The sequence below is a fragment of the Aquila chrysaetos genome, chromosome 1, assembly GCF_900496995.4.
Source record: "Aquila chrysaetos chrysaetos chromosome 1, bAquChr1.4, whole genome shotgun sequence".
Lineage (NCBI taxonomy): Eukaryota > Metazoa > Chordata > Aves > Accipitriformes > Accipitridae > Aquila > Aquila chrysaetos.
The window spans coordinates 55,838,616-55,857,990 of NC_044004.1; the positions used below are offsets into that span (position 1 = coordinate 55,838,616).

Sequence of the window (19,375 nt, forward strand, 5' to 3'; positions counted from 1 at the left end):
AGATAAGATCGTGGAATCATAGAATGGTTTGGGTTGGAAGGGACCTTTAAAGGTCATCTAGTCCAACCCTCAAGATGAAGGCAGACAGGCACGTCAACAGGCACAGTCGGCACTTCCAGCAAAGAAGATGGTGGTGGTAGCAGAGAGGTTTCTTGCCCTGGCCCCGGTGCAGCCCGGTGGGGAAGTGTCTCTGACGCAGCTCTTCACCCAGGGGAGCATGCAGGGTGGACACGAAGGAGCTGAGAAGATCCTTCAGCTGTCTGTGCTGAATATTTTGAGGGTATTGGCATTTCACATCAGCTGCATTCACCGGGGTTAATTAAAGCCTGTGTTTTATAGATTGCCCTCGGCCATAAACTGAAAAGCTGCCTCAATTGGGAATCAATAGAGTAATCTTTAAGCTCATTTATTTTATTAGATATAGAGTCCTAATTTGAAGAAATTGAGGAGCCATAATTAATGGTGCCAGAGAGGCCCTGAGATGTATATTTAAAGCTTCCCGAGGAGAGCACTTTGCTCGTAGGCACAATGTGCTGGAAGTGCCCGGCTCGCTGGAGCACTGCAGCGGGGCCAGGGGATGCTCCGGCAGGTGAGCCCCGGGGACCGCTCTGGCGCCGCAGAAATCCAAGAGCAATTCAATAGCCAGCGCGCTGCGCCGCTCTCTCGCCCCAAAATGGAAGGGCAGGCTGCAAACAGCAGCGTTGCAACTACGGGGCACAGCAGAAAAAACAGATCCTGGGGTCAGCAGAGGGCTGCTGGCAACCGAGGCATCCCAGCAATGCTGCAAACGCCCTCCCCATCCTAAGCCAGCGAGGCTTGTGTGCTTTATGCCCTTCTCCAAGTCTGCTGCACGCCAGTGTGCGGTTAAATGGTTCACCCCTCTTCAGTGGGGTGGAGTCGCTCTGAAACCACAAAAGCCTTTGGGGGTTTTGGAGGGTGAAGTATCCAGATGGTGCCACCGCTTCCCCTCGCAGGAGCCTCGCTGGCCGGCAGTACAGCTTTCCCACACTGAATAGAGGGTACCCGAGGAATATTTTTTATTTAGGCACCTTTCTGAGCAGCGCCATAAGCAGAATAACAAACAAAAGACCGACCCCTTCATGAGCAGCTCACGAGGCCCTCGGCCAAACATGCAAAACTAAATATTTAAAGTGCTAAGAAGACTAATAAGCTGCTCGTGGGATTTTTAAAAGCACCTAATGCCTACCTCTTCAGCCCCTACTTTTCAGAAATAATTATTTTCATTTTTCTATGCTGTTTTCTCATCTCCAGACCTTTTTCCTGTAAACAATGATCAAAATCTTTTTCTTTCTGGTATTTTTTCTCTTATATGAGTCAAATAAGTTGCTTCATACAGCATCTTAGAGTAGAAAGCCAACTCTCAATACACTGCACCACACCTTTTTTGTTGTTTGTTTGTTTTCTTTAGTGCTCACCTCTCTTGTTTGGGACTGGGTCCAAAATCCGAGTGTGCTGCAGTTGGTCACTCCCAAAATATTGCAAATCTTCTACCTGAACAGGCTTAGGACTCTGGGAAGAGCTCAGGGAAACTTTCCTATCCTTGAAGACAGTGACTGACTTTCCCAAGTTGAGCCTGAGATGAACAGTGCTGAAAACACCTTTCTCCTGGCAAACCTGAGCCCCACAGGCTTTACTAACAGTGACTAACAATACTCCAAAGTCTTTGCCAGCCAATTATGTTCTGTAGTCTTGGGTTGTAACATGTAGATCAGAATCATATGCTTGACCTAAAAACTTGTTTAACTAGTAACTCATGAGCCGAACTAATTTGAAAGCAGATCCAGTTCAAACACATTTGCATGGGCATGCTCCTTCCACACTGAAGTGGGTGTCATTCACTTCTGTAGCAAACTATGACACAGAAGCTGAAGACGACTCAATTTAGGTGGGACTGTCCACAGAAGATTTAGTCAAACTTTAGTGGAAAGTGTTTTACAAATGTAGATCCATTTTCCTAGGCATCCTCATATAGTCAAACCTCGCATGTAAAGGACCAACTTCTACTTTTGGGATTTTTTTTTGGCCATGCTAGTAACTAGAAAAACTCGAGTGGATCTTTTAGACATGTATTACACTAGAGCTGTTGAGCCAGACAATGGGAATTGATTTTTCATTTCTTTTTCATCTACCTGAGCCATTGCGTGTAAGTCTTCTTAAATAACTGAGTTCTCTCTGCAGTCAGTTCATCACCTCCCATTAAAGCCAATTCCAGCACCTCCAGCTTTGCAGAAGAGTGAGCCCTAAATATTCTTCTAAATCCTTTCCGTGCTTTACAGATATCCTTCAAGCAAATCTGTCTTCTCTCCTTCATATAAACATCAGTTCCCTCCTGATCCTTCACAAGGATGGAAGTTCATACATTTCCCTTTACCGCAAGCTCTGTCGCCTCAGGGGTTGAGAGGATCACAGGTTCTTCACTTCTGCTCTCCACTGAACCCATCTCTTTTGCTTCACACATACAGTCACACAAGCCAGTCACTTTGAGATACGTTTCCCAGCTTTCTGATGAGAGCTTGGTTGTCTGCCATGCCCCTTATCATGAAAAGCCCAAACATCTTCCCCCGTTTTGGTGTTTTTCACTTTTCTGGTACCAAGATTTGCAGTGAGCCCTGCTCTCTCACATCAACTCTTGTAATGAGGAGGAGTTTTCTGTACTCCACTTGCCACCACTAGCATGCCTTCTGCAAGGTCTCATGCTCCCTCTGCCACCACCATGCCCAGAATATCTAATGTCTGCCCTCTAGGCTCACCAAAGAGTTCAGGTCACTCTGTGCTATGGGAATGCAAAGTAATGAACAATAGTTGTACCAGGTATCAGTAATGAATTGCATTTCTGCAAAGAGAAAAAGAAGAGCCGCTTAATAAAGAGAATAACTTTTAATAGGCAGTTAATTTTTTTTTTCTTGACACACCATGGTAGTTTCTGAACAAATTTAGCAAACATATATATATATTTCACAATCTTTCTCTGCTTTTTTCTACTGTCCTTTCAACATGATGCAAAATGCTGCAAAATACTTTTTTTTTTTTTTTTAAATCAACATGAAAATCCACAATGATTGCTTTTTTCATAGGAAACTTCAGCAATCAGGAATTTGAATAGCTGCAGGTGCCAACTAGCATATTGTACATGGCCTGACCTTTCCAAAGGAGGCATCCAAGACTCCTCTGCTCCTGAGCAACCCAAGTAATCCAGGAATACCTGAATGAACCACATAAGTTCAGCTGCAGGATGGAAGACCTTGTTGGTTCCCCACCTTTTACAGAGCTTCATCAAAAGTTTCCCTTGGTGCCCCGAAGACAGAGGATTATTAGACCCATCAAAGTGGAAATAAGAGCAATGGTCAAGCACAGGGAAATGAACACCTTTCAGCTTTGTGTATAAACATGAACTAACAAATCTGTTCAACTTCTTACCATACTGCTAAGTAAGTTTTATTATTCCAGAGAGGGAAATTGGAGAGAGAAGTTCCTCAAAAGCATTGTATCAATAGGTATCAAAACTTAGATCACTGTCCTGGCTCTTGGTCCTGCACTTACACCAGCGGTTGTCTTTTTTCCATTTGCCAATAAAACAATGGAGGTTCTTGGCATGCTACCAGAGTCAGTGGATTGAGACTGAGCAGATGCTCAAAGTAATATAATTTTCAAACATTTATAGTTCTAGAAAAGCAGGATACATGCAGGTAGAAGCACTACTTGATATTTTTGAATTGCCAGCTCTGTACAAATTAAGAGAGTCTGTAATTACCACTTGAAACACTCTAAACTTCCAGAGTTATTCAATAACCCACAGGAATCCCATGCATTACTCGGAACAGAGGGAAGAAGGTTCATCTGTAAAATTGCTTATCTTGCTGATCCCCACTGTGCGCCCCAGGCTATGTAGGAGACGTATTTATAGCACACATAATGCAATTAGCCAAGGAATAGGTGAAAATAAACTATGTTGCCTGCTACATTACAAGAATCATATTCAGTAATTTACAGAAGTTCAAAGAACCTCAGTGCAAGGTATATTCCCCCCTTCACAGAAAAAGCACACACTTTAGCATTTCACCCAGGCATCCCATCCTGTAAACACTTATGACAAGCGAAGTGTGTGCTACAGTGAGGAGTCTCATGGAAATCACTGAATTAATTTTCATAGTGGCAATTTGTGCAGTACTGTTTCAAGGGTCAGGCCCTGTTTGTATTTTGCTACATACAATTAAAAGAACCCTACCTACCATAAGTTCAACAAAGTGTGCTAACATATTCCTCCCCGTGGAATGTGCAGAAAACATTTTTAGTAACTACTATGCAAACATCACCTGATTTTTACATTCTCTTCAACCTTCTTGAATGTTTTCCTGCTTTTACTGTATGTGAAAATAATAAATACATATGATATACCAGTTATTAAGCCATCAAAAAATTACGTGTCATTCCAGAAGGAACAGGGGACACTTGAGATTTAGAAGTCAAGAGCTGGTCATTAATGCAAGTGTCCTGCCTGGTAAAAAGCTTCAGCTGCTCCACATTTCCTGTAGAACTGCAACTGTGGTGGGATGTTCCTGCATATTGTGACAAAACAGGCTGCTTCACATCTGAAACGACAACAGTACCTCAAGACTGTTATTCCATGTAAGGTTGTTCAGGAGTGTAAGAGTAAGCTGAAATAGATGACATAAAGTAAATCCAACACAGGATACACAATAAGGAGTAAATCCATTGTCCAGGACACTGGCCTGCATCTGCACAAACAGAACCACCTCTGGGTTTTCAGTAATGTAGGTAAAATTGCATTCTGCTGCTCTAATTCAAGGGACAAAGAAGGTTATTTTGTCCTTAGTGTTGGCATCAGGAAAGCTCAGTTTGTACATCCTGGGGGAAATGAGAATAGGCCAAAAATATCAAAGATGTTTTGTAAAAGGGTCTCTCCACATTTCTGGTCAACCAGATCTCTCTCAGTGGAGGGCAATAGCACCTATTCTAGAGGGGCTTCATCCTACAATGATGGTGGAAGGCTGGGCTTCATCTTGGCCCAACATAGCTGCCTCTGTCCGGTTCATCCCACATATGCTGTGACACCTAGTTCCTCAGGCCATCCTTCTCTACCTCCCTGCACTACCCTGGTCACACAGGGCCCTTCCCACAGCCGACCCCTTTCCCGCAGCTGCTTCCTTCTCCCACCCTCAGCAAAGAACCCCATTTCCCCACAAATGAGAGAAGCAACGCCATGGGAATCGGAGATTGCGCTGCCTGAGCAAGCTTCGTACATGAAGGAAAATGCAGCACCCTCCTCACAAACAGTGGGTTTCAGGGGTGCTCTGATGGTCTCTGCCCTTGCACACATAAAAATACTGTCCAACACCCGCCAATTGTGCATGTTAGCCACCAAGGATTTCAAGCCATAATAAACCACCTCAATGAAAGTGCTTGCTTTTGCATGATGTGGAATGGACACAGATTTTTCATGAAACCAATGGAGCCGAACACTTCTGGGTACCAAGTTCCTTTTTATATAGGTAACTACCTTTAAAAATCTCTTATTACAACCAGGAAATGCTGAACAGTTAAAGCCAAATACTATGCCTATAAAGGTCTACCTCTGTGAGGTGACAGCTTCTTCAGTCCCTTGGTTTGCCTGGGACTCTGTTCACGATGGTGTCCTCAAGCTGAGCTTTGTTTAAGCCATTTCTCCTTGAGGCTGCTGCCAACTGAAGTCATTGCTCTTTCTGGTTTGCATTTTTAACCCTTTTGTTTAGGCACAATACTGAGACTAAAAAGTATTACCGAGACTAACAAACGCTAATGTTACAGGATACAAGATAAAAGCAATAAACTTACATATTTATTGCTGAGGTGTGAAGAGTTGCCGAGTTTTATTCTTCCCCTGAGATGAGTGCTCTCCTAAGAAACAGAAAATATATTTGCAACAGTTAAACATGCAAAGACAAAAGGACAAATGAGTCTAGCAGGAACACATCACCGACCACTGTACAAACGAGCCAGTCTCCTTGTCAGATTTACTTAACCAGCAAAAACTGTCCACACAACAGATTTTTACTACTTTCTCCATGTTTTATAGATTATTTCCCCTATGATTTGCTCTCAAATGGTGGGTTACTACCACAAAGTATTTCCAAGGCAATTCTCAAGGGGTTAGAAAAGGCGTAAGACTTTAATTAATTCGTAACTATGATTAGAACATGAAATTATAAAAAGAAAAAGATACAACTATAAAATTAATTTTTGCCGATATCACTGACAGCAGCTCAGTTCCTCCAAAGCAGGAAAATGAGCATATAATAACTTCAGTCAGGGATTACAGACAGTTTTCACTCCTCCTTCCCTGGAGAAGCGGAGCCGCTGCCAGCAGGTATAGGCAGACAAATAAGCCTCCAGATGAGGATGTGTTTATAGTTGTCCTATTTCCAAATGCCTGTCCCAGGAATGGCAGTGGGATTTCTTTGTGTCAGAGATTTGTACACGGAGGTGAAAAGGGATGGCATCCCCAGACTGGGCAGAGCCCCATGTGAACAGGCATGAAGGTGGGGAAACCCAAATGCATCCAGGAAACTGCCTCCTGCCTCTCTGCTCACCTGTGGGAGACAATTTAATGTCTGAACCATACACAAAAGGCACGAAAGGGAAGAGTTGTATTACATTCTAGTAAAAGTGAGTATGTATTAAAAAGCTTGCATATGATCTACAGCCTGGGGTTGAAAATTGTAATACAAATTAGGATTATAACAAATTAACTGGTTAGGCATTTAAATAATTAGAAGTTAAATTAAACAGTTGCACTCCTGAAGAAAACAGAAAAGACTCATCAATGGTTTTCAGATAGCTTTTCTTGGCAGCAAAAAGTGCTCTTTAATTTAGTGCAGCCTTTTGGAGATGAGTAGAAAGCTTGATATCTAATAGGGTTCAATGAGAAATCGTTCAACAATAATGTGCTGGAATGCTGTTCGCTTCCCAAGTGTTCAATTTTGGATAAAATTATTTCAAAACCATTATAAGTTGTTGCTAAGTTAGAGAACTTCAGAACTTCTGATGATGTTATATTTCATTTAAAAAGGCCTTCAGCAACTTCTTCAATAATTCATAATATAATTTTTTAAAGAAAAGGCAAGCACAAGTTTCTGGTAGAAAAAAATGAAACATTTCAACAAGATTTATACATTTTTGGTAGGTGAAAAGTTTTTGTGAGATAAAAATCTTGTTTTGAAAAGCCAAAATAAAGTGAACCAGTGCAAATATTGTATAGTTTTGTACTAACAAAGGAATGAGATTTTCAAGAACTCTCATTTCTTTTTAAATTTATTTTTATTTCTTTCTTCCTTTATTATTTCTTCCTTCTGCATGTCTTTACCTTCCTTGTTCAATATACAGAAATAGAAGATTTAATAAGGCACAAAAGGGAGAAATTGGCACGATTGTTTAAAAAAGGTGTAGGAGAAATTCATTGAGAAATATATTACCATGGAGAAGATAATATTCAATAGTTGTAATAAATATCAATACTTTGTTATCAGTTCCACTCTCAGCTGGTTGCTCTGCCTACGCTAGAAATTAGGCAGACCTACATGGAAGACTGATACTTTGCACCACAGGAAAATAACATGTCTAAGGAGAGGCTCCAGAGCCAGCATAGCTCCCTGGATAACTTCCCATTGATGTCAATCGGCTTTGGATCAGAGTATGAAATGGGTGAGGCAGTGCTGGCTGCAGGAGGCAGACTGGTTGAGTGGTACCTGTCGACAGCAGCAGTCGGGACAGGAGAGGTGAATTTGCCTTACTGCAGACCCTGACTCTGCAGCACTGACTGATAGACACTCACATGCCCTATCTAGATTTCCTGGTGCTATACGCATAATCCCTTGAAAGAGTGAACTGCCACAAACTATTGCTGGGGTCAACATCCCGCTCTAATATCAGCGATTGCCCGATGAGGCTCAACGCAGGCAGGGATGCTCTGCGTTGCTTTGCCACTGGGCTCCCGAGAAAGCAGGAGCCTGCAAGAATTCTGAAAGAAAACCAAGTTCTCTCTACTCCATGGTTGCATATATGTCTGAAGATATTTGCATTATAGGGTCTGCAATCGTTAGTGGCAACTAACAATTCAGTGATGAAGAGAGAATGATGATACAATGGAGAAGAAATGGTCACACAGATGCTCTCTGTTCAAGAGTAATAAGGGTAACACATGGGTTTAGATACAGGGCTACAGTGCGCCTTGAGACTGCACAGAGAGGTGTCTAGAACAATTTTGGAGTGTAATGGCTTAGCAGTTTGATGTTGTGCTAAATATCCAGCTGCAACACAAAGAGCAAATTAGGAAGAACATTCAGGTTAGTTGCAAGTGGGAAGACATTTTTATTGATCTCAAAATAGCCTTAACTGACAGAAACAAATTCCAAGACTGCAAAAAAAACAAACTTGCCCCCAAACCATCACCCACTAAAAACAATGGATTAGACCTTGCTTCCCATAAAGGAAATGAAAAACAAATACTTGTGTTTAGTATTTCATTAGAACAGATGACATTTTAATCTACTGAAGAAATTATTTCACACTGAACTGTGTTTGCAGATGGAAAAAATACGCAGAGCAGTGGCAGTGCTCAACCTGTCTAGATAGATTACCTGCATGCTTTGAAGGCTGTCCTCAAGAGAGAAAGGGTATAGTTATGCAAAATATACCAAAAAGAGCAAAACTGCTGGACAACATCATCAGAGAAAAATGGGCTTTTGTGGATTCTGGATTATGCATTTAGGGGAGGATGACACACAAACTCTAGTGTTGTACACTTGGAGTTGGAAAGTATCAGGAAAGACTTGAGCCATCAGCTTCTCACAATATAGTTATACAGCATCTTGCATAAAGGTATTGGTCGATCCAATCTGATAGGTACTATGGCAATAATTTTCTGATAACGGGTTGAAAATTCAGTGCACATTTGTCTACTTTGATAAGTAAATAAGTGAACTGCAGAAAGAGGGAGACGAAGGGAACTGGAAGAAAGTATTTGGTGCAGTTAAAGCGCTGTCAACTGCAGAGTTGCAAGTGCAACGTGACCCCCTTTACCTGTGGTCCTGCCTTGTGACACCTCTCCTGATGGAGGAGGAGTTGTGGGCTCAGATAGATTGGCAGAGGGCAGTGAGAAGCCAACCTCATATATATCACGCACTTCTACAAAAACTGAAAGAAATGATGCACAGTTTGAGAAAGAGGCCTTAGGCAGAATATTTGGAAAATGAAATCAGATTGATACTGACATGGAAGTTTTAGCTGACAAGCAAACCCTTCCATTAAACCCTTTTTTCTCCCTCTCATCCTCCAATGTTGCACCTGTTTGTTGACTTTTGTCTGAAATTAGATTGTAAACACAAAGACATAGGCACCATGAAGTCTCTAAACATTACTGTCATACAATACAGACAGATCTGTAGTTAAACTAACTTATTGCTGCAGGAGGCTGCGGATGCCACAGAGGATAAGACAAATTCATGGAAGTAAAAGCCACTGAGAATTATGAAGCACCAAAGATACAACCTCTGATTCAAGACGTCTCCAAGCCACAGACTGCTGGAAGGCTATGGTGGAGGACATATTACTGGACTCCTTCCCTGTTTGCTATCCTTCCCTTCACATCTCATCCTAGCCACCCTCAGTGACAGGATTTGGGGCTACATAGATCCAGGATCTGAGCAGGTACAGCTGGCTCAGATCATAGCTCCTTAGCTTCAACATTAAAAGAGAAGGTGCTCTAGCAACTACTGTAATACAGCACTGGTCTTTCATACGCACAGCCTCCCATGTGGCACCCCTGAAACACTTCTGCTGGAGCCCCGATTGCCAGTTCACCCAAGCAAATTAGCAGTCTAGGCACTGGGCCCAATCCAATACGCACTGCATACATCCTCCTCTAAAATGTGGTCATGCTTCAAACGGATGAGGATAAGAAAGATGTAATAGGAAAAATTTTGTATTCATAACTCTTGATCCTTCAACATATTTGTTTTAAGTACATGGGAAGTAGACTGAGTACACAGATACTGAGGGCTCTGCAAAGTTAAATGTTTAACCAGGAAAGTAATAGCACTTCAGTGAAAACGCAAGGTTTTCTTCCTAATTAAAATTTCACTTGTGCAGCATTTGATTTGATTTTTCACTGTCACAAGTATACTAATTTCTGACTATCTATGTTGCATCCTGAGCCAGTATATGAGCACATAATCAGCTGAAATTTCAGATTGTATAAAATCAATTTTGAAACACTGAAACAAACATTTCTTTGTCTCACCTCTATGAAAGGCTATTGTATTAATCTCACTGTAATTTCCTCCCCCCCTCCATTTGATTCAGAATCTGAATATATTATTCAGAATACACATACACTGCAGAACATGATATAAAAGAGAGTTAACAGGTTGTATCACTATGAATACAGAAAGTCTTTGACCTGGGCAAAGCCCTCTTCGACGTTATTGCAAAAGCTGGACAAAAAAGGATACAAAAAATAGTCTTTAACATAAAAAAAAGGTTGTACTGCATCTCAGATTACATTGTCTGTAAGAAAAAATGAGTTGCACTGTTATTTCACTGTAATATCTGCTGCTGAGAAATTGCTCGTAAGTGGCAATCTGGTTTGGAGCAAAGAATTAAAGCAAGTTTTTCATAAAATATGATTGCAGAAACCTATTTTTTATAAAAGTATAAAACTATCTCTGCAGACACAGAAATCTAAATGTCTATTTTTACCATGCTGAACTAAAAGAAAGAGGGGTGCATTACAGATGCTGGAGAACAGCATTGAGCAGGACCCAGCGCCTGGATGCACTGGCTGGGTTTGGTGTGGGCCAGTGGGTCCAGCACCTGCGACGTGCTGCAGGCGCTCCCCAGCCACGCACTTCACCCATGCCCCTGCAAACTGCTCCTCGCCACTGTCAGCAGGACAGAAGGATCTGTACAATACACCACAGCAGAGAGAGCGTGTATGGAAATATTCAGGTGAAGGATAGGAAGGCAACTGCTGCTGAATGGCCAGCAAAGGGTGGGAGGTGGCTCCCCCAACAGAGGAACATCTAAGAAAGCTGCAGCCTGCAGAGTTTGCAAATGCTCCACAGATGAAAACATCACCTGACCCTCAGTGGTCTCTGACTGTAAGAGACAGCTTTAAAAACCCTTGCAAATATGCACAGCTCACAGACTGAATTAGAAATATAGAAGGAAGCATACGCTATGTAATGTTTTGCCCAAAAGTCTCAGCTGGAAGAGTGTGCAGTCAGATCTTTGTGGTGTGAGTAAACACAAACAGAATCCAGCCTTGAGCTGCAAAAAGCTGAGAAAGTTTATTCTTCAGTTTCTGTGAAGAAAGAAAACACAACTTCAGGCCATTACACAATACAAAGTTAAAAAAAAAAAAGGGTATCAGAAAATGAGAAACAGAACGAGAGGGAAGCAGGTACTTGATCTATCTCTCTGTTGCGAGGGGACCCTTTTCTATGAAGCAGCTTCTAGGTTTTCTACCTGCAGGGAAAAAAAATAAGACACTGAAAGTACAGCTCATAATAGGAAAAAGAAATAATCAATATCATATCCTCACATTAGTAGGAACACCCACTCTTACCGCCTCAAGTGCACAGCATGCCAACAGACTGCTCTTCGCTGACCTGCATTGCTTATCTTGCAAGTGAGAGGAGGAGGGAAGGGAATTTTCAGTGACAGAGTGCCTAACCTAGAGACCCAGCCTCTTCACCTGCTCCTAGAGGCATCCACCTGGATCCTAGACAAAATGAGAGAGAGATGAAACTACCAACACATGTTGAGAAACCCCATGGCTCACTATGGAACCACACCCCCTGGCAGGGATTAATTCCCCTAGGTTGGGTGCTAATGAGGTAAACCTCAAATATTTCTTACCTCCTTAAATGCCATGGTCCATGCTCAGATGTGCTCAGCATAACAGAAACCAAAAGGGAATAATCCTCTGCCCCAGCTCCAGATTTGTCCCATTGTACCACAGCCACATCTATGGTTTGATGTGTGAGGCATAACAATTAAACAGTCCCAGCATTTGGAGATTCATGGAAAGCAGTGATGAAGATATTGTCATCCAACCACATCATTTCAGAAGACCACTGGATTTTCCAGGTCCATATCCTAGGACCACAGTGGGCTGTCTCATCAGGTGCTGAACTTCATGTGTATTCCAATGACTGAGGCAAATCTATTGGCTGAATGAGAACAAGGTTTTTTCCTTTGTTGTGGGATGATTTTAGTGCTCGGTCACTATGTATAGTATAGTCACCATCCTCTGATGTTGAAGGCTAGGAATCCTCAAAGCCTTTACAGAGAAGGCTTTGGAAATTCAGGAAGTCCAGAGGAATGCTGCAGGCACAAACCAGGGTCATCTCAAAAGTGGCTGAAGTTATGGAGTCCAATTAATCCATGCCATGAAATCCCACACATCTTCAAGGTAGGTAGCTCATCTTGTGCAAGAGACACACTCAAGTTATGTTATGAAAATCTACAGGCAGGACATACATCCAGTTGAAGCAGCAGATAACAGCTCTGTTAACCAACAGCAGCTTTTGGAAGAGATGTGGAGCATATGGGGAATGCTGGTTGTTCTATGTCCTTGGTTCATACTATTTTGTACTGCACTGCCATCTGAGAGTGCCTCTAGATATTGACTGATCCCTTTCTCCAATGTGATTACAATTAAGTTAAGGAGTTTCACATGTGACAGGTCAGGTCTCTCCCTGAATATCCATGTTTGCCTGGTACATTTTCCCAGCTTTATTTAGTAGCAATGCTTGAATTTACATTTGTGTCCACAGTGGGTGTCTTGGGAAGCCCTAATGCTGACATGTACCATGGACCCTTCTCCAGCCACCTTCCATTCCAGGTGCCTCACCAAAATCTGAGCCACATCAGCTTTGACACATTTAATATCCTTCCAGCAAATTCAAGGCAGAACAGACAATACCCCTACAAGCTGAGTAAGTCATATCCTACCTTATCATCTCAAAAGAGCACACATTGGTTAGAAGACATGCCCTAATGAATCAGCTTACTATTAGGTGTCAGGATTGTACCTAACAACTCTGAAATATTATGTCACCTGCCACATTCCTATGAGACTTTATATTGAATATTGAACTGGTGTACTGCTTCTGTAAAGGCCCTTCATACATTTTTACCTGCTCTAGAATGGGTACTCCAGGCAAGAGCCATAAAAGAAAATTGTCAAGTCATTACTCAGTTATCAATATTTCTATCACACATCATTCATCCGTATGGAATAGCCTTACCCCAATTTCTATTCCTCAACCTTTTTGTTACTGAGGTATTTCCATCCCTCAACATTTTTCATGAGTCCTAAAAGGTGATCAATACCTTTGCTGGTTTTCAGTGAAATAAGCAAGAACCCTTACAGCAAAAGTTAGGTATGTTTTCAAGATAGGCAATACTTTATCATTAACATCATGGATCATGGTATTGATCTCTTGGTCACTAACTAAAACCCTCCATCTTACATTCTCAGGAAACTTATTTACCACTGACAAGCCAAACATGCAGTTCTGTGGGCTATACTGAATCCCAAATAAATGTTTTTGCAGGTAGATCTTCTAGAGCTCTGTATTGTAGAAGACTATTTATTCTCCCTAGGAAGAGCCACCCTAAATTTGCCTGTATAGTCAACACAGAATGGCTGCAGTAAGTCCTGCATTTGCACACTAGTGTAAAACTTTCAAGATGATTCAGTATCCTGAGCATTTTTATCCAAGCTCAGTTTTCACATAAGATGCAAGTACAGACATTTATCTTGCATCAGGTGTTGCAGTTCACAAAAAAATGTGCATGAAAAATTCAAGGTGTTTAGTTTTGTCTGTCTGTTTTTTTACTTTACATCAATTCTCAGCCAGTTGTGCCTTAGGGCTCATAGCTGTCGGCAACTCCATCTTTCTCAGAAGAGTTTTTAAAAAATGAGAATAATAAAGCTCAGTTTTACCTAGTGTTCCTGATGATACTGCTCCATTAAAAATGATTACTTTAGTCCAGGCTTAATTGAACACTGTTCTTCTCCTGTATTCTTTCACATTAATTGCAGGTATTTGAAATAATATTCTTGATTAAATTGAATTCAGCTATGCTTCTGAAAAAGGACTCTTTCAATTTATAGTCAGGACCTAATTTTAGAAGTCCTAAAATAGGATCCTTCAGTAGTCAATGGACCTCCATAGGTCAGCTCATTCCAATTCAAGATACGTGTCCAAGGCAGATGGAATAAATAGCCCTCTGGACACATACATCTCTTTCAGCTGGCAATGTGCAGCTGGCTTAGTTTTTAGATAGATAAAATAAGGCAAGATTAAACTCACCATAACCTTTGATCAAGATACATCATGCACAACACTGACACAGGGTTTTTCTAGGTTGCCTACTTGAGCAGTTTGTAGGTCATATCCTTATTTGTTTTGCATATATGTTTTTTTTACATATTTTTAACACAATTATATAATCTCAAAATCTTCTGTTTGAAATAAAAAGTAAAAATTAAAAAAATATAATGTATACTTATAGTAAGCTTAATTTGAATACATGTCAAAGCAGAACTTTGTTGTATATATGTTTGACCTCAGGCAGCTGAGCAGCCTATCGATAGCGAGAGGATGATGTAGGTCTATCTGTAAAGTTAAGGCTGCTTTTAAGAACTTCCTAGTTTCAGTCAAAATCTTTTGTAGTTTTGTTGGTATGTACAATCAGAGGCGGCTACAACACAGACTTTCTAAATGGCCAGACAACGAATTCACCTTTTAATTGAGCTGGATTCTATGTGTCTAAAAAGGAAAAAGAAGAACACATGTCAAAAAGTTTCACACAGTACAATTTTTTTCAGTAGTTGTAAGAGGGACCACGAGTCGGACATTTCTCAAGTTCCTATCTGTACTGGAAGAAACACTTGCCTTTACACCTGAGCTTTTAATGAAGCAAGTAAATCTTAGTCAAATGGGCAGGCATCCTAACATATTTGAAAATACCTGAGTGACAAATATTTCTGTAAGAAAACAGGCCCTTCTTTCAGACTGCTTTTAAGAAGTAGAATGTCTCTGAAAACCTGGGGAAAAACAGGACTTCCATTTCTGTGAAAGCATGTTTAATTTTGAAACATATAAAGATGTAAGAATTCAAGAGAAACAGTAGCTAGTTTAAATATGAATTGTATTAATGAGAAGAGGGCAAGAATCTTGTCTTCTAAGTGGTTATGACTCATACCTTCCAATTATAGCATGCATACATCATACTTCAGTAAAAAAGAATATCAAGCATCCTCTGGATGAAAGATATTTAGATACTTGGTGAACCAGTAGCTGATTAACAGGCACCAGACCTCATCTTGTTAAAAAAAAAAAAAAAAAAACAACAAACCAAACAGTGAGCCGGGGTCTTTTCTCATTTACCCTGCTGTAAAACACAAATAATCTTGCTGCTGCCAGTGAAGTTACTTTATTGTTGAAACTGGTATGAGGGCAGGATCAATCAAAAATGTCTATGAATTTCAGTTTCTGACTTCATTCAGCTTTCAAAAAAAATACTCTGATTTTAAATGAAAACACACACATAACTCCATACCCCTTAAAATAAAGCTAAAAGTCCATTCCTAAAGACATATACTAAAATAAACAAATAAATGAAATTTTCCAAATCACAAAGCTCTGAAGTGCAGTCACTTAAGTGCCAGAGCACAGTTGCTTAGTTTGCATTTGCTCAGCAGCAGCGGAGCAGAATGATGCATCCTGCGATGGAGCAAGCCCTTCTCCTCCCCCTCTAGCCTCCTAGCATGCTGCTCTGTGTCGACAAGGCTGCAGGGACCTTGCACAGCTTGTTGCAAGGGCTGCCAGAACTGCCCTGTGGGTCTTTTGGATTGCACAAAAGCTTCTGGGAGCTGCAGAGAAGGCTGGAGAGTACAAACTGTGCCTCTCCAGCAAGTAGAGGATAGTTCAGATCAAGTGCTGTGTTTCAGAGGACTTCCCGCGAACTTAGAGGAAAGGGAAAAGCAGCTATCAGGCAACCTCTGAAATGTCAGTAGCGGAAACATATGGCCAAAAACTTTAAAAAGAAGGTTTTTATACCTAAAAAAGCATAAAGTAAGAGGCTGTTTTTCCTGGAGGACTTCTGCAGATGAGGTAAGAGCAAAGGTGGGAGCTACACGGCTGAGGAAGCGAACTGCAATGGGTGAAGGGAGGAGGTTTCACCGTGAGTAGCTCTACCATAGGAGGTTTCTTTTTTTTTTTTTTTTTTCCTGAATAGCTAGGAATCAGATTAGTCAGATTTTTTTTCTGCCTCAGTCTTATTTTGTGCTATTCTATTTCTTGCAGAACCTATAACTGCATCTATCTCTTTACTTATATTGATGAGATTTTGCTTTCTTTTGTGCATGTTACCTATAACCTCTGCTCCTTTAGGTTTTATTACCACATATTTTGTAAGAAACTGGATCAGTGAAGCACAGGACAGAGGAATTTGCAATGAGAGTAGGATTTTGAATGCAAAGGGTGACTGGGTACAGGGCTGACAGAACACTGCCAACACCAACTCCAGCAGAGCCCTGCTTACATATGGCACTGACTGCCAAACATTTTGGCCCCTGGGATATTACCAGTCTTCAAACTTCCTTGTATAGCCAGATCTAGCTGATAAATATCATGATTACTGTTACTCCTGAACATGCCTAACACTAGATCACTTGCCATCAATGATTTTAAAAAATTATTTTCTCTAAACCAGTCATACTTCTCCCAAATACTGATACCACACAGAGTGCAGCTGCAATGCAGCTCTACAGGCTCCCAATCTGGGGATTTCCACTGTAGAGGAATTTTTTGCAGTGACTCTGACCTGACAAGAACTGAAGATGGTTTTGCTATTGGAGATGACATCCCAAAACTACACTTCTCTGGGCTCAGAGAGGGAGACTGACATACACACAGAGGAAACACTCACCAGTCTCAGGAGAAGTTGTCTTCACAGAAAGAAGTTTGACTCCTTCTTTATCTGACTGGGCCCTGTTGAAGTCAGAAAACATTTAAGCAGACAGTCAGCATTCATGTTGGTCAGCCAAACAAACCTCTAAGATCAAGATCTGGAGGAGGCAGTGCCTATGCCAGTCTACACTGGCAGGCTTGAAATGGGCTTTGTATAGGATCATGTATAAGTCTTGGTGGTGGGAAAACACCATATACCAATGTCTCTGAAAACACCTTTCTCTTAAAATATGTAATAAATCAAGGTGCATGACTCCGGGTTCAATCTAGTGCTCCACAGAAAAAGTACATCTCAGGGAAAAGAGGGAATCATCTTTTTTCTCTGTCAATACAAGGCTTTTAGCCATGTTGAATTGCAAGAAGGACCACTTCAGATGTCCAGGGAGTCAGGGCTAGCAAGTAACTCAGCAGCACAGATGTTGCTTTTGGTCATACAAAACATAGAGGCCACAGCCAGACTCAGTGGCCTCTAGTATATAACTTCTAATGGATCTTTCTCAGTTTCACTCTCCTCAAACTCATTATACCAATACTGTTTTAACTGAGCCTCTGCAAATGGGCTAGTGGAGACAATACGGGACAGAGGAACATGAAATAATGGGAGACATGAGAAAAGGAAGGAGAAAAATAATCCAGAATAAAAAACATTAAAAAGAGAGAAAACGTGAACAAAAGAAGGGGGATGGGAAAGGATGGGGGGGGGGGGGGAAATATCAATGCGGCAAAAATTTAAAAAAAAAAAGAGAAGAAAGACTGGGCCAATGGGCCCTGTGGCACAGCATAAGCCACTTATCCATTTCAAAAGGATCCCTTGCAAAACAGTGGAGAGCCATCACATTTCTGTCCATGCTGGAACAGCTGCTTATCATGCATACAGGTGTACAATAACTGCAAGCGCATCACTTTCAACGGGATATTTCTCTTTGTGGAGGCAACTGCTTATTATGTTTAAATAGAGAAAGATCAAAGAAAATCTCATGCAGAATCTGCTGTGTTCACAAGTGCCCCATAATAGATCTCAAAGCAATGAAAAGACAGGATTCAACCTACTGTTCAGTGCCGTTCTCTTGTCTCTCTGGAAGAAGGAACAAAGTTAATACATTTTGACTGCTGGAACTCACTTAAGTAAACATTTAGACATAGCTATTGTAGTTGCTAGCAGAAGGCTTCGTTGTGATTTTGCAGTATTGCATTAACTACATTAACACAATCAACCAGTTTGAAGGGTAATTGTCACTTTTTCTAGTTTGTCTTCCAAAAAGATAACCATGTCATCCATGACAGTGAACTGATACTACTTGAATCGATACTTCTGGAAACTAGGGAGAATGATATGCAACTTGTGCAAGAGCACAACAGAAGCACGTTTTTCCCTGCAGCTCCCAAATCCCCCGGCAGCTGGCACAGAGGAGGCAAGCATGCTACGGTTCTCAAGTACATAACAACTGAGCTAAAAGACACAGGGTGAGTATCTTTTACTAGGGGAGTGACAGAACAAGCTGCCAGGCTGTACGCTTTGGGGGGTTTAACCTGGCACATCTGAGAACAGAGCCTGTCACATCCCTGTCGATGAGGAACAGGTTTCTCCTCAAAACAAATCATGTACTGAAAGTATTTTATGCTTATGTGCAACTGTGGGCAGATGGATGGGGCCAGGGGGTTACATCAGAGATACGGAGCCACTTCTAGCCCCATGGCACTGGGCTGTCTGTCCACAGGGGAAGCACACTGGATAGGCCTGGGCAAATATCTATCTACTCTAGCTTCCAAGATACCTACTCTAGCTTGCCTGTGAATTTGCTAGTACCATGCCTGCTGGCATTTGTGCATGGGGGAGGCTGGCGAGGAAATGTTCTTCACCTCATATCTTTATCTCTTGACTCTGAATATTCCGTAACTTCCTAAGCAAGGATCACACCTTCCTCTGTTTATCTGGGTCTGGTTTTCCATGTCATTGGCTAAATTGGTTGCGACACACTGTCTACAGCTTCAACACCCTATTTGGATTTTATATTTCCAAGGCCCAGTGATTTCACAGTTGAAGCTCTGCACAGGTCTCCTAACTCATGCCAGCTCACAGGGAGAGAAAAACCACAGTCTGGATTCAGATCTGGGTTTTCACTTAATGGGGAATTACACTTGTCTGTGGCCCAGTCGGGCAACTCTTTGAAACGTAAGGCAAATGGAATTTAATGGAATTATACCCCATTATCTTAAGTATTTCACGGACAGCAGTGAAACAGATACTGGCTTTAGCTGCTCTGTCAAAATGACTGTTTCTGAAAATACTGTTTGCTCAGGGATTTTGTTCC

General features: G+C 41.4%; 1 protein-coding gene and 1 long non-coding RNA gene across 4 annotated transcripts in view; both read right to left on the reverse strand.

The window, feature by feature from the left end:
* Window positions 1-2,883: 2,883 nt before the first annotated feature.
* The window catches only part of EMCN (endomucin), a 56,469-nt gene continuing 39,977 nt past the window's right edge, over window positions 2,884-19,375 (reverse strand). The window contains exons 9-12 of one of the 3 annotated variants that reach the window (XM_030024486.2): window positions 18,114-18,138; window positions 17,023-17,084; window positions 5,854-5,916; window positions 2,884-4,610 (exon numbers count right to left, since the gene is read on the reverse strand). In XM_030024486.2, coding sequence (XP_029880346.1) covers window positions 5,858-5,916; window positions 17,023-17,084; window positions 18,114-18,138 — 146 coding nt within the window. In that variant the 3' untranslated portion in view covers window positions 2,884-4,610; window positions 5,854-5,857. Of the gene's footprint in view, window positions 4,611-5,853; window positions 5,917-7,246; window positions 9,211-17,022; window positions 17,085-18,113; window positions 18,139-19,375 lie in introns of those variants that run through there. The other 2 variants (XM_030024476.2, XM_030024467.2) reach the window with 2 other exon arrangements.
* Window positions 11,402-14,397, reverse strand: LOC115345538. The gene is made up of 3 exons (XR_003924879.2): window positions 11,935-14,397; window positions 11,642-11,797; window positions 11,402-11,541 (listed from the first exon to the last, which is right to left on the reverse strand). It is a non-coding gene; the product is annotated as an uncharacterized LOC115345538 (long non-coding RNA).